The 16,069-nt window shown below is 46.2% G+C and overlaps 1 protein-coding gene across 8 annotated transcripts in view; it reads left to right on the top strand.

Moving 5' to 3' along the window:
- The window catches only part of LOC310695248 (protein CEPU-1), a 798,779-nt gene that overhangs the window by 771,003 nt on the left and 11,707 nt on the right, over positions 1–16,069 (top strand). For 4 of the 8 annotated variants that reach the window (XM_083479377.1, XM_083479376.1, XM_083479381.1 and 1 more), the window contains exons 6-8: positions 1,304–1,424; positions 5,789–5,940; positions 14,943–14,978. In XM_083479377.1, coding sequence (XP_083335503.1) covers positions 1,304–1,424; positions 5,789–5,940; positions 14,943–14,978 — 309 coding nt within the window. The remainder of the gene's footprint in view (positions 1–1,303; positions 1,425–5,788; positions 5,941–14,942; positions 14,979–16,069) is intronic. The other 4 variants (XM_083479382.1, XM_083479383.1, XM_083479380.1 and 1 more) reach the window with 1 other exon arrangement.

Below are 16,069 nucleotides of genomic sequence, written 5' to 3'. Positions count from 1 at the left end.
GGTAGGTTGTCGCAGGGCTGTAGGTTGCTGCAGCTTAGCAGTAGTGGGGGGGGGGCTGCTGGAAGGATTTCCACAGTCTTTCTTGCTGCATTTTCTGTGTTTCCTTGGCATATTCTCTGCACCTTTTAATACCTGCAAGAGATAAAATAAGAACATATGAAGCTACCTTACATGAAGCTGGCCCAACCTGGAACCTTCTGAGTCGTACCCAATGTAGCGCTAAGTTAAAGTTATGTCACAGTATACATGTTTCACTGGCAAAAAAAGGTTTCATGCTAGCAGAATGTCATTGTGCACGAGAATGCATAAGCAGATTGCTGGTCACTTTATTGCACTGTGGATTGACCATTCTGTTGCATGAGTTCTGCTAGTGCAGGCATAGGCAAACTCGGCCCTCCAGATGCTTTGGGACTACAGCTCCCACCATCCCTAGCTAACAAGACCAGTGGCCAGGGATGATGGGAATTGTAGTCTCAAAACATATGGAAGGTCGAGTTTGTCTATGCCTGTGCTAGTGCAACGATTGTGTTGTATTCCTCTGTTGCAGAACACTAAAACTCAAACATCCACTAAAGAATGCTGGATATGGTGCCCTGCATGAAAAGTGCATGCTTTGCCTTTGAGCTACAAACCTACATTTGTTGCACCACAGTAAATCTTCCAAAAGGGGGCTGAACAGTAACATGGTAAATTGGGAGCATCTCTTTCTAGTGACATCCCAGCAGAAATGATGCTTCCTAGACCAAATGTTCAGTTCACCCAATGAATGGGTCACACTTGTCTGCATGCTCGCATACTGATTTACACACATACCCCGCATTTCAGAACTCAGACAAGTGCACACATTTCTCATTCACACACAGGTAAGTCCGTATTCAATTAGGCACACACATGTGTTTGTTGTCACATTCCTGCATGGACTTGCATGCATTTGCACACACTAGCGTTCTCAAAACACACATCTTGCATCAACAGGACATGAAAAGTGGCAGAGAGTTGAGGATGCGTTGATCAAGTGGGCAGGAGTTAGAAAGTGGAACTGTGTGGGCAGTGGTAGTGTCTAAGAGCTAGTTTGGAACCGGTTCCTTTGAGAATGCGTGTAAAATAGCCTTTGAGTGTTCACTACCAGGATCTGGTCACGGACTCTTCAAGCGCATCTGGCCAAGGAACCTTCTGCCGTCGGCGGTTTGTTTTTGGCACAAGCAAATCTCTGGAGAGGGGAAGGATCTTGGAGCAACAGCAGAGCAAAGTGATTTTCCAAAGCCACAGAGAACAACCCCTCAACTTGTCCCTTTCTCTACAGACCCACCATACATCTCAGATACTAAGAACACCGGGGTGCCGGTGGGACAAAAAGGCATCCTCCAGTGTGACGCCTCTGCAGTTCCATCAGCCGAGTTCCAGTGGTACAAGGATGACAAAAGGTACATGAAAGATTAGTAGTAACTGATATTAGGATATTTCAGCTGGACCTATCCTCACCATCACTGCATCAGAATTTACTTGCGCTCTTAGAAAACTGACAGCCACTCCAACCTAAGCACAGTCAGCATGGTACTGGTGGGGTAGATGAGCACATTTCTCTGCAGTCGTTCAGCGACTGAGTGTGGATAAAGAACTGGGACTAATTCTATGGAAGGATGAATTTCACTTTCAGTTTTCCTCTGTTTCTCATTTCCCAAAATTTATTAAATTCAGTTTGATCCCATTTCCATAAATAGGGTAGCACATATTTTCTACTAAAAACTTTGCAGAACAAAACTCATTCCCATTTTTGTATTCTTTTCTCTTTCTGTATGTATTTTCAATGCAATTCTGGTTAACATATGTGCCTGGAGGCAGGGGGGCTATGGTCACTATTATATATATTTCCTCTACTATACATCTTTTGTACTCTCTCTCTCTCTCTCTCTCTTCTCAGAGAACTTCAGTGCAAAATTTTAAAAAGGGTACATTTTAGAAGGTTTCGCTCATGTTTTGGTTTGTAAAGTGTTAATTAAGTAGGATCACAATGAAATGCAAATTGAATGAATCCCCCTACCCACCCAACCATCTGTTTATGTTTCAAAGCAGGGGTATTAACTTCCAAACTTGTAAGGGAATCTGCTAGCATTTGTCCAATGTTACCTTTAGCTTTGCTGTCTTCAATTCCTGCCTTTATACTCACTTGCCACTTTTGCTTCTTCCACCCAACTTCTTATTATCCCCATTGTCAACATTGAGACCATCTGCACTATATGTTTAAAGCACTATGGTGCCACTTTAAACAGTCAAAGTTTCCCCAAAGAATCATGGAAACTATAGTTTCTTAAGGGTGCTGACAATTGTTAAAAGAGTCCCATTTGCCTTAGAGAGTTGCAGTGTCCATAATGGTTTAACAACCAGTCACCCTTGCCAGGGAACTCTGGGTAATGTAGGGGGGAATATCAGCTCTCAACACCCTTCACAAACTACAGTTCCCATGATTCTTTGGTGGAAGCCTGGAATGTTTAAGTGGCACAGTACTACTTTAAATGCAGGGCACATATGGGGTCTTAGATTGTATGCTCCTTAAAGTTAGGGACCTTTTCCCTGTACACTGCTCAGCAAAGTAGATTGATGGCACTGAGTTAAGAGTAATAATACTGCAAGCAAGTGGTAATCTACTGCATGTGGCACAGCCCCTTCACCCCAATGTCCTCATCTGTGTGTCTAACATGGAATTATGCTTAATAGAAGCCCTCATTGCCAAAGTTCATTGGTACAGCAAGGCTCCACTGTAACAATTCCACCCCAATTTGTGAGTGAGACTTACTTATCAGATTAGAATCATTCTCTGCTTGTGTAATTCCCACAGAAATCCCCAGACCTTGGAGCTCTCCTCCGCTAATTATCTCCACAGTACAGAGGTCCATTGAAAACACAAATTTGGAGATATTGTCCATTTGATTAAGGCATTTGTTTTAAGTTGTAGATCACGTGGTGAGCTTCCAATATGCTGTCAGTCAGGATCAAAAGTCAGGGCAATAACACAGAGCAAGAGGCTGCGGGGAAAAGTAGCTAAGCATAGCACGCACACACACACACACACACACACACACACACACAAAGAGACACACACACAAAGAGACACACACATTGTCTTTTTCTTTTAAACAGCATACAAGAGTATCAGGGTGGGGGAATGAGGTTCCAAAGAGGGGAGACACAGGCTATGGGGGGGGTGTAACTGTGGGGGGGGGGCGGGAAACTAAAGTGGCTTACATCTACCAAAAATGCTCAGCAACCTCCTTTCATTCCCCCAGCAGACACTTTGTAGAGTTCTTCAGCTGCATCCTGTTCCTTTGCCTAGTGTCTGTTCCTTGTTGTTTAAATCTTCTTTACTTTAGAGAAATGACAAATAAGAGGAGATGTGATAGAAGTGTGTAAAACAAGGCATGGGATGGAGAGAGTGGAGAGAGAAAAGTTTCTCTCCCTCTCTCATAACACTGGAACACATGGACATTCAATGAAGCTGAATGCTGGAAGATCCAGGTCAGACTAAAGCAGTGTTTCCCAACCGGTGTTCCGTGGCACACTAGTGTGCCGCGGAACGTTGCCTTGTGTTCCGTGGGAGGGAGGCGGGCGAGTCGGGCGGCGAGAGGCGGGGCGGCGGCGGTGAGCACATGCAGGGCGGCGAGCAAGCTCCCTCCCACATCCCATCGCCGCTCACTTCAGCCGGCCTACTGGAGGAAGGTGCGAAAACCTCGCGCATGCGCAGGCCTTCCGCCTGCGACAGCCCAGTAGGCCGGCCGAAGCGAGCGGCGATGGGATGTGGGAGGGAGCTCGCTGGCCGCCCCGCGTGTGCTCGCCACCCGACTCGCCCGCCTCCCTCCCACGGCACACCAGCCTACCTCCGTGGGAGGGAGGCGGGCGAGTCGGGCGGCGAGAGGCGGGGCGGCGGCGGCGAGCACACGCGGGGCGGCGAGCGAGCTCCCTCCCACATCCCATCGCCGCTCGCTTCGGCCGGCCTACTGGAGGAAGGCGCGAAAACCTTGCGCATGCGCAGGCCTTCCGCCTGCGACAGCCCAGTAAGCCGGCCGAAGCGAGCGGCGATGGGATGTGGGAGGGAGCTCGCTCGCCACCCCGCGTGTGCTCGCCGCCCGACTCGCCCGCCTCCCTCCCACGGCACACCACCCTACCTCCGTGGGAGGGAGGCGGGCGAGTCGGGCGGCGAGAGGCGGGGCGGCGGTGGCGAGGAGAGGCCGCCCAGCGCGGGGCTCTCGCCGTCTGCCTGCCTGGCTGCCTGCGAGCTCGGCGGGCAGCGCTTCCGTCCACAGCGCCCGCCTCGCGGCTCTCATTCCCTGCCCCTGCCAAAGCTCACCCAGCCAAGCCGCGCTCTCCTTCCTGCCTCGCTTTGCTGCCTCCTCCCCCCCCCACCCCCAAAGCTTGGAGGTTCCCCGGCAGGAAGGAGGGAACTTAATCCTCTCCAAGGGCTGCGGAAAACAGACATGCAAATGGGGGCTTGCCAGCTCTTCAAGCGCCGCCGGCTTTCTTCGGGAATTACCGCCCGCCGAGTCCGGTAACGCTGACAGGCCGAGCCGCGGGGCTTGGCAGCGCAGCCGGCAGAGTGTGGGAAAGGGCGGCCGCCACGCGCCGGGCAAGGCGAGACTCGACGGGGAGGACACCGGCAGCAGCGCCCCCCCCCCCAGAAACCCGCTCCGGGCAGGTAATTCACAGAGAGTGGACAGAAGGAAGCCTTAAAGGGCTTCAGCCTCCCAGAGTGGCGGGGAATAATAATAATAATAAAATTGACAGGTGGTGTTTTTCTAGGTGAGGGGGTGGGGACTGTAATAACAAAAAAATCAGCTGTATATCAACCGCTGTTTTGCAATGAGGAATTGCAAATAAGGAAGATCAAAAGGAGAATGTTTTTTTTGGGGGGACTCTCTTCCTCTTCCTCCTCCTCCTCTCGTTCTTGCTCCTCTTCCTGGCAAAAGGGCTGCTGAGACCCCTTCTCTCTTGGGTGCCGGTGGGTGCTGTGACGTTGATGCTGCTGTGGCAAGTGCCTTTACTTAGCAGAGTGCATTCCCCTTTACACAGGAGGGGAGGGAAAATAATTGAAACTTACACTTTCGTGCGTCCCTCCCGGCGCGATGCTGCGCGCTGACGTCACGGGGCTGTAATGGTGGTGTGCCTCGAGATTTTTTTCATCAAACAAGTGTGCCTTTGCCCAAAAAAGGTTGGGAAACACTGGACTAAAGAAAGTCCTTCATGCAGCACATAGTTAAACTATGGAACTCGCTGGCCTCTTCCCTCCCTCCCTACTACAATCTGATTTGAAGGTCCTTTCTAGTGTAGCATTAGAATTCACAGTTTCCTCCTTTGGAATTCACTGAGCCAGTGCACGTTGCAAGGGAATTGTTTATCTGTGCTGTGGACAAATCAATGGAGTCTCCTTAAAAGGCAGCTGGCAAATGAATCTTCTGCCTTGAGCTATTTGTTCTGGCAGGATCTGCAAGGTGGAGAAGGAAAGGATGCTTGAATCCAATGATCCCACGTCACGAAAGTGTTTCTCAGCTCCAGATAAATAGCTTAGATAACCCATTCCAATTTTATGTTTTTGATGAAATCTCTCCATAGAAGGGATCACGTGGACCCAAAAAGGGCATCAGAATTGCCCCCCTGGTGAATGCTCAGATCTAATTATGGTGCTCGAATGCAGTCAGTTATAGGCAGCAATGCCAGCTAACTATGTTAGCTTCCATCACGGACTTGTCACCATTTCTTGGTCTTCCTCTTTTATCTTTGCTATCTCTTATTATTTCAGGCTCATTGAAGGACAGAAAGGGTTGAAAGTGGAAAACAAGGCCTTCTTCTCCCGCCTGACTTTCTTCAATGTCTCTGAGCAGGACTATGGAAACTATACCTGTGTGGCCTACAACCAGCTAGGAAACACCAACGCCAGCATCATTCTGTACGGTAAGTAAAGCATGTCCTGGTATTCCAATGGGATCGTATATGGTCAAGGAGTTGCGGGAGGGGTGGACAGGTGAGTTAAAAATCCTCTCTTTTCAAGTCTGGGAAAGATGGGCGGGGGAGCTACTGGACTCATGTCCTACACATGGGCTTCCCTTTGGCACCAAGTTGGCCACTGTAGTAACAGACTGCTAGACTAGGGCAACCTACACCCCATACATTTAAAGCACCATGAAACCACTTTAAAGAGTCCTGGCTTCCTCCAAAGAATTCTGGGAGCTGTAATTCACTAAGAGCATTGAGAGCTGTCAGAAGACCCGTATTTCCCACCCCCAAAGCTGCAATGTGCAGAGTGGTTTAACCATCAGTTTCCCCTCCCAGGGGACTATGGGAATAGTAGCTCTGGAACAGGGGTCTCGTAAAAACCCTCCGCACCCTTAACAAACTACATCTACCAGAATTCTTTGGGGGAAGCCTGGACTGTTTTAAAGTGGTATTGTGGTGCTTCAAATGTATGGGGTGAATGCGGACTTTGGTCTGACCCAGCAGGGCTCTTATATTTTCTGCCACAAGGGCTGAACAAGTGCTGCATCTGTGACATTTATCAGAGTCATGAAAGACTAGCCTCCCTCCTTAGCCTCTTATCCTTGGGATGCCACTGGATAGACAACCAAATCTTTACAAATTATATTTACTCCTAATGTTTAGGAACATAGGAAGTAGCTTTTACTGAGTCAGATCACTGGTCCATCTGGCTCAGAAATGTCTACGTTGACTGGTAGCAGCTCTCCCTTGGCTTCAGACAAGGGGCATTACTAGCCCTACTCAAATTTACCAGAGATTGAACACAGGAGCTTCGGCCTGCAATGCAGTATCTCTACCACTGAGCATCTTTCCCTGGCATCTGTAGATGTCAACAGCTTTCAGGATGTGGGGCTTCTGTCAAATGCCACTCTTAAAGAGTGGGACAAGAAACGAGGTGGACTAAGCCACCAGGGTGACACTTAGGGAAGGTTATAACTTCCGAATGAAGCAAAAGTCAGTCCAGGACTTTCTACAACTCTGCCGCTTCCATTATAATTTCGGCTGTCTTCAATTGTAATGGGCAAGGGCTTCACTATTCCACTTTTCTTGAGTCAACTTCAACCTCCTCTTCACTGGCACGTGGACTTTGACACATTCATTACTGTGGATGTGGAAAACCATCCTGAGAAGATAACCTTCCCTGGAAACTGCATGGACATTTCACCTCCCAAAAGAATGCCAGTATTCACCTTGAATTCTGCTTTCTGTGGGATTCTCTGGTACCTTACACCAACAAACTTCTTCATTCCACCGCCTGAAGTCAATATGGGGAACCATTGGCCTGCCAGATCTTGCTGGACTCCAACTCCCATCAGCCCCAGAAAGCATGGTCTATGGCCAGGGATGATGGGAGCTGTAGTTGAGTGAAATCTGCAGGATGAAATTTTCCCCATACCTGTTCTGACGTACACCTGTTTCAATGTCTCCCAGAAGTGTTGTCAGAACTGCCCTGCCTTAAATCGGGGAAACATTTACTGTAGCGCTAGACTTTCAGCTCTTTCTTCAGAACATATAAAAATCTAAGAAGCTGAATTATCCAGAGGCTCCCCTACCCCACACTTGAACAACATGAATACACACAATCCCCCTCTGAGAGTTTTAGAAGTCAAATAGCCCCATGGTGGGATCATTCAGGTGCCATGGTTGCCTGATAAGAAGTACTAAATACTTGCAGCTGAAACCATCCCAACCCCATAGAACTTCTAACCCATTTACAACATCCTCATTTGGGGAAGTCTTGATATATCCATTGTAGATCCATCAGATAACTGGTCCCCTCCTCAACTCATGTTTTATAAATACATCTTAAGAAATTCCCTCCTCCAGAGTATTGCCCTTTCAGGTAATCAAGCAGAGAGGGGGCTCGCAGAGCGAGGGGGCTCGCAGAGCGAGGACAAATTTCCTCTCCATATACAAAACAGCCACCACCACCACCATCTCAGAGAGCCTTCTCTGACATCGCCACCCCAGAGTGCAGTCTGTTAGGTGAGGCTTTTGAGAATAAACAACCCAAGCGGCTCAGTGATCCCAGGTTTGCTTCCAAGTCGCATTTTCTATTACTGCAACATGAAATAAAAAATTGACTTTCGCAAAGGGAGGCGGGGAAGAGCTCTGTACCCTTATCTGGAAGCTATTTTCTCCACATGCCAGAGCTCTGATTAGAGTGATGGATCCATCTGACACCACTCACAGCCAGGGACAGCTGTAATTGCTTGGCTTATTTGTCACGCTTCTCCAACGTTGTGGCAGGCAGAGCTGTTCTGGCTGCCTTTCTGTGCCAGTTGGGAGCTGAGGTGAGGAGCAAAACCTGGAGTGCCCCACTTTCCCTGGCTTCCTATGCCCACTTTAACCGATTGTTACTGGGTGGTAGGGATAGTAGCCATGCCAGTCCATGTCTATTACCCATTTTAACATAACCTCCTTGTTGTATACTACACTCTTAAGAGGGCTTCAGCCAGGGGTCAGCAAACTTTTTCAGCAGGGGACCGGTCCACTGTCCCACAGACCTTGTGGGGGCGGACGGACTATATTTTGAAAATAAAAATAAAAATGAATGAATTCCTATGCCCCACAAATAACCCAGAGATGCATTTTAAATAAAAGCTACATTCTACTCATGTGAAAACACACTGATTCTCGGACTGTCCGCAGACCAAACTGAGAAGGCAATTGAGCCAGATCTGGCCCCTGGGCCTTAGTTTGCCTATCCGTGGCTTAAGTGCTGTCCCATGGGGCATGGAGTGATCCAGCCCAAGACAGATAGGTGAAAAGCAACATGAAGAGGAAGCCACACAGAGGGTACATCAATGAAACCAACATTAGTATGGTCTGTGGAGGAGGAAGCCACTGCTTTTGATGGAGAACAGGAGCTACGATCACATCCTTGCTACCCATTTTAAGCACTATGACACAGCTTTAAACTGTCATGGCTTCCCCCAAAGAATCCTAGGAACTGTCATTTGTTAAGGGTGATGAGAGTTGTTAGGAGACACCCCTTCCCCTAACAGAGCTGCAATGCTTAGGGTGATTTAATTATCAATTGCTCTTCCCAAATGACTCTGGAAATTGTAGCTGTTATGGGAATAGGAGTCTCCTAACTGCTCTTTGTCCCCTTCACAAGCTACAGTTACCGTGATACTTGGAGGAAGTAGCAACTGCTTAAACTGGTTGAGTAGTGCTTTAAATGTGTGGTGCAGATGTGGCCCCAAAAGCCCAGTCCCTGAGAGGTGACTCAGGCAGTCCCTTGTATGGCAAGCCAGGAGGGCCAATACAGAACAGTAGGTTTCCTGAAGATTTACCCATAAATACATTGCCATTACTTCCATAGTAACCAGAAGGGGAATTATGGAAGGAAGAATGCTAATCTGTGGGTCAGCAAGAAACTGAGATCAAAACCTGCTCATCTTCTAAGCACAGCCTGAGTCCAGGTTCTTATTTCAAAGAATCCCAGGCCTCTGGACACAACAGACATGCATAGTTCATCCACTAGAATTGGGGCTCTTGCATTCTTCTACCATTGGTACAAGAGAGGCTGGCATCTCCTGGCCTGGTGATCATCATGATGCAACCTTTGCCCCTGTGTGTTGTGTGCCATATTACTTTAGTCTATTAAAGAGAAGCCTAGGACTGCTTGAGTCCCAGAGGAAGTCAAAGTGGCCACTGGATTGGAATTAGAAGCCAAATATCTCAATTTATCCCTTTGTCTGAATCTCTAGGTGTCCACACTGGAATCCCTCCAAATGTCAGGCAGGGTTAATGTCAGTGTTTCAGACCACATATAATTATTCTTCATGGCCAAACAAGAGGATGTACTGTAGCTCATGTAGCCATCTCCTGAAAAACCTGTGTTATTTTGCTTTGAAATGAAAAGCAGTTGTGGGAGGCTATGAGTTTCAATGGAAATATGGTAGTGGGGAGGGAGTTGTTTGACCTCTCTCTCACACACACTCTCTCTCCCTGCACAGCATTGCTGCTACCCACATCTTTTCTCTCTGTGTGGAAAAGCAAGTGGGGAAAGGTCACTTTTAGTGAGAAAATGGCTCAAGTGGGATTTTTATTTGCTTAGCTAATTTATACACCGCTTTGTATTTCAGCAGAAATATGGTTAAGGAGCCCTTCCCTTTCATTTCTCTTCAGACACTGGAGAACTGTAGATTTGCATGTTTTGGAAATTAATCTAGCTAAGAGCAGGCCTTCAAATGCTGCTGAGAATCTTTCCCAAGTGAAGTAGCATTTTCTTGCCCTATTGAAATCTGAAATGGCAGTCTGATGTCACAGAAATGTAGAAACCCGAATCCCTGCCTATATGGGCTTCAGCTTGCCTATCTCTGTGTATGTCACAAGTGGGATGGGTCATGTCACAAGTGGGATGAGAAATAAGGGTCCCAGTTTTTTAGTTACTTATGATTTAAATGATTGATTGAGTTAAATTTCCACCAGCCCATCCTGAAGCCTTGAGATAGGCAAGAGGGCTTGAAAAACAAGCACAACCCACCCCCTATTTGAATAATAATAAATAAAATGGCATGTTAGAAACTACTGCAAATGGGATAGCACATGTACTACCCCATACACTAGCCAGCAGCTACACTCTAGAACTGTTGCCTATTGATATTAAGCAGGTCTGAGAATACTGTTTTCAGCATTTACTTTTTAAAAATGTTTAAGAAAGCAAAATCAGATATGCCATTTTAACATGTCATTTTAGTTTATTGTGTCATTTTAAAAAACCTGCTCCTTTTTCTTAAATTTAGAGGAATCAAAGTTCAACACTTATTTTCAGCATTGATTTTATCAGTTTTATTAATGACTAATTTATGTTGTTTTGTGGAAACTTCTTCAATGTTTTTTGATGATTACGTGGCATATAAGCCTTGTTAAATAGATTAAATAAATAACTATTTTTAAAAACTAAAATGTGTGCATTAGTCAAAACTGCATAAGGATATGCGTTTATTAGAAGAAAAACACAATGGGACTTGCCGCAAAATGCGGAAAATGGAAGTTAAGACTGGCAAAACGAGAAACCAAGGGAACAAAAGTTGACAGATCCTTCCATCCCTGTCACTCAGAATAAATGTCATTGCTGCTGTCATACAATGAAGAAACTAGAAAGACAAGGGAGATTCATGTGGTGGGAGGTAAGCATTTTGAGGGGGTGTAAGAGAAGAAGCAGTCTCTTCAAGAGGCTGATCCCATGCAGCCTTCCAAGCAAGAGTTTGTGTCCACACCAGGGCCTAAAATGTTTTATACTGCTGATTGATTAATTCCTGATGACATCTCTCCCATCACATGCATCACAACGTTCTGTCATACAGCCTTGCAAAAAAAAAAAAAAAATCTGCTACCAAATGTACTCTCAATGTCAAATGAAGCTAGCTTGTGCCTTTCATAGTTATATGTCACAGCCAAGTAGGTAGAGAAGAGTTTTTCTCCCTTTCTCATAACCCTAGAACTTGTGGACAGCCAATGAAGCTGAATGTTGGATGATTCAGGGTGGATGAAAAGAAAGTACTTCCTCATGCAGCACATGGTTAAACTCTGGAACTCACTCCTGCAGGAGGCAGTGATGACCACCAATGTAGATGGTTTTGAAAGAGGATGAGACAAATTCATGGAGGACAAGGCTATCAATGGTGGCTAGAGTCATGCTCAGCCTCCACAGTCTAAGGCAGTATTCTGAATATCTGTTGCTGGAAACCACAGGGGTGTGGTGGGTTGATTGTTCTTGTACTTGGGTCATGTCGGAAGGTTTCCTGCAGACATCTGGTTGGCCACTATGAGCACAGGATGCTGACCTAGATGGGGCTATTGGCCTGATCCAACAGGCTCTTCTTGTGTCAGGGCAAGGTTGCAAATTGTGAGTACTCTTGAGCCCCATTCCATGTAGCCCAAGTTTCCCAAGGTGAAACTGGTAGGTAGAAATACCACAAGGAGTGACTACTATGGTGCAGTTGGTATTATTATTAGGTACTTTGGCTCTTAGTTGGACCTAAACTGGTATTAGGAGTTGAATTCTAGAGACTACCAGAGGTCAGTGGTGGATTTGCATGGGTAGTACCTATTTTAGGGCAGGGAGTTCTACGTGTCTCAGATCCCACATTGTTCCAGATGATATGAGGCCTCCCCAGAAGCCAATACCAATAGTATCTGAGCCCAGGGAGCTTGTGAGATTGCTGTCGCCTGCACTGCATGGATTACAGTTCCCCAATGCCACAGGCATCTTGTGAGATTGCTGTCGCCTGCACTGCATGGATTACAGTTCCTCAATTGCCACAGGCAATACAACAGTGTCCAAGGCTTTCAGTCCTCTTCCGTGTATGTTCCTCAGATATGCACCGTGTAGCTACCTAGTAGGCCCAGAAGCCTTTGTAGGCTTTGGTGCACATCACTGCTGTCACAGGCTTGCACAAGACCTTGGGACAGTTCTAGAGGAGCCTAGTACAATGGGGGTTATGAAAGGTTCTGATAAGTGAGCCCCAGGTCTTCACTGAAATCCATGTCAAAATTGTGGTGGGTGTTTTATTCCACGGAATTTTGTTGTATGGCTTAGAACAGGAGGAGCTATTCAGCAGTGGAACAGGCTACCTTAGAAGGTGGGACTCTCCTTTATTAAAGGTTTTTAAACAGAGGTTGGATGGCCATCTGGCATGGATTATTTAGATGTGGTACCTGCATTGCAAGGGATTGGACTAGATGACCCTTGGGGGTCTCTTCAGACCCCATGTGTCTATGATTCTATGATTTAAAGCATATTTAAAATGCACAACATCCTCAAGGGAATCCTGGAATCTGTAGTTTGTTAAGGAGGATGGGAATTTCAGCTATGTTGGCATCAGCTACAGTTCTCAGGATTATTTGGGGGGAGCCATATGTTTGAAATGTATGGTTTGTGCATAGCCTTGGTCAGACTGGACTCCCTAGTTGGCAAAAACTAACTCTCAGACAATCATGCCAAAAGCAGCAATCGTTCTTCCCTTTGTTGAACATTTCTTCCCTGAACAAATCAAAGATCTAGAGTGGTTATTTTTTCTTAGGTGAGGCAGGTGTTTTAATTTCCCCACCACTAAGATGCAATAAAGGAACAACCACCATCTCGCGAACCGCGGAGAGCCTTAAAGGAGCTCAATGCAGGGGCAGAGAATCAGTCTGCTGTTCACAGAGGGATCGTCAGATAATTAAACTACAGCAGGGTCCCACTGTACCATCCTGTACTAATCTTAGTTTAGCAAATCACTTTCTTCCCCTCCACACCACCCTCCCACAACACCTTTTGTGTGACTACATTGTAAACTCTGCAGGACTTCACTTTGGTTCCGCATAGTGCCTTAATCTAGTGGGAAGCTAATTTCATAAGAGGTCTCCTGTTGAGAGCCAGAATTCTAGGCCCAACCGTTGTTAGGGGCAACCGCAGACTCCATGTTTTGAATATGGGGGTATGCTGCGCTAAAATCAATAGGGAAGAGGCATGACAAGGTCCCTGAGGTGTCATGCCATCACAGGTGACCTGCAGTTTTGACCAAAAAGTGCAGAATTCTGATTTGCTCATTAATCTTAATTGATAGAGCAGTTGTGCTCCTAAATGGTGAAGAGGGAGGGCAATGCATTCCTCCATAAACAACCTGATGTGCCACATTTGAAGGAGAAAAGAATAAGCTCAGCAGAGCTAATGTGGTTGTGAGAGGAGGTGTGTAGGCTGGCAGCTAAGAGAGAAGGCTGTGTGCGGAGCAGGCCCTAATTCAAGTTTTGCCTAATTCCCCAATCTCTCAGCCTCAACACCCACATAAAATGCTGGGCTGCTTTCGAGGGCCATTGTGAAGATGATTGAGATAAGTTATGCAAAGTGCTTTGAATACTTGAGATGTGCTATTTAAGCACACAAATGATTATTACCATCCACTTCCATGGATGGAGATGTGAAGGAACTATTTTCTCACACAAATCCTTCAGGAAAAGAATCTAATGAGTGAACCTTCAAGAAGAGGTAGGGTGGTTTGAGGAGAATATCTCTCATCCATTTGACCTCTTTGGCCATTGAAAAGTCTCCTCTGAGATTTTACAGGGTTGGCCTATTGTGTTTGTTATATTAAAGGGGGCCCTCAGGCAGAGAGCTGAAAGCTGTGAGGTGTGAACTGGGAAACTGGGAAGCCCAATTATTCCTTGGTGTTTAATTTTATTTGAGGCTTTTCATATCTGCCTTTTTTTTCTTTTTCTTTTTTTGGTTCCATAGTAGAACTTCCTCTCCACAAAAGGCAGTCAGTGAGCACCCAAAACTGTAAAGTAGTGAGAAGAGGCTGTGATTTGCAGGAGAGAATTTGTGAACATGGTATGAACTAACCATCACTTCTTCCCTGAAACTCTCCTACCCTTGCCCTCGCACTTTCCCCTGTGACAGAGGAAACAAGGGGTTGACTGACAAATACAGCTGAGGGGATGTGGGAAAGGGAAAGCAACAAATGGGGTTAAACATTCCCTTCCCTGACCATTGAAGATAAATTGTTAGCTGTCTTATGGGCTGGACATACTCCTCTTCTGTAGCAGTCTTCAAAACAGGCAATAATATGGGATGATAATATCAAGAAATCAAGGTATTGCACAAAGTGATGTGTAGGCCTAGGAACAGGTTGTGATCCCCGGCCTCTCCGGTGACCTAATGGGCTCTTTTGCAAGGCTGGCATTAAAAAGTATGTCATCCTTTCCATCTCCTTATCTTCATGCTTCCTTTCATTCACTTTCAGAAAGTGTCTGCTGTTCTCTGCTTTGCCCATTTACTTCACAGCCCTCCCACTGCCACCCACACCTTCTCCATCCCATTTCTTATTTACACGGCGCTGTGGTCATGGAGTGGTAATTATGAAACAATATATTTATTTTTATTTTATCTTCATTTTTCTCTTCCATTGTTTCCTCACCTGGTTTAGAAATAAGTGAGCCCACAAGCTCAACCTTGTTCCAAGGTCAGTATTGTTCTTGCTGTATGTCACCTTCCGCTCCCTTATTTGCAACCTCCCTACCCGCCGCCACCCTTCGTTATACATTGCCTGTTTCCCTTGTCCGATTTGCATGGAGGACGGTACCACTTCCTGATGAGCACCCAAGAGACTGCAGGCTCTGATTGGTCTCCTTGTCTCCATCATGTCATGTTTGATCTGTTGACTCAGTGATTCAGAGCTTCAGTAACCAGTTCCATATCTCCTTCTCCTCCCTCACAGATTAGACTCAAGTAACTAAAAGTGTATCTGCATGCCACATTCATATTGCCTTTATACCAGGGATGGGGAACCTGTGGCTCGCCAGTTCTTGCTGAACTACGACTCTCATCAATCCTGACAAGCGTTATGGATGGTGGGAGTTCTAGCCCAACAATGTATAGAGAGTTAGGGGTGATGGAAATTCCATCCCATTCAATATCTGGAGAGCCAAGGATGGTTTGAGTTGTAGCCCACTCAACATACGGAGGGCTACAGCATCCCCATCCCTGTCCCCATCCCCTAACCACTTTGACCATCAAGTTTTCCTACCCAAAGAATCATGATAATAATAATCTGAAGAAATGACTCACAAAACTGCAGATCACAAGCTTTCCTAAAATCAGTTTAAACCTAGAATGCACATAACCTCTTCAATATTCCCATCATAAGTCTCTGAGTTCAGGGCTTATACTAGAGCAGTGCCAAACATCCTTAAAACAAGAACTTTATGAGAAATGTTCTGGGTGTATTTATTTTTTTAAGAGCCTCCTGAAATGGTTGGAGAATTTTGGATCACTCTTAATAATATTTAGCAAAATGACCTTAATTTTGCTGGTGGAGAATCAGGTAGAGAATAAAATTCCCAGCCCTCCAACAAACAGAGCATTGCACGTCCCTCACAGAAAATCTATGGCAGGGTACCCTTCCAGATGTTGTTGGACTCCAGCTCTTATCATCATTGTGCATGCTGACTGGGGCTGATGGGAGCTGTAGTTCAACAACATCTGGGACTCAGTGTGTCGCACTAGGTCATGGTTTGCCAACTTGTTTTGTCCTCCAGATGTCGCTACACTATT

The sequence above is a fragment of the Podarcis liolepis genome (genome assembly GCF_965112155.1).
Source record: "Podarcis liolepis genome assembly, chromosome: 16".
NCBI classification, from domain to species: domain Eukaryota; kingdom Metazoa; phylum Chordata; class Lepidosauria; order Squamata; family Lacertidae; genus Podarcis; species Podarcis liolepis.
Note: the sequence above shows the minus strand (reverse complement) of the source record. Positions and strands in the feature narration are given on the sequence as shown.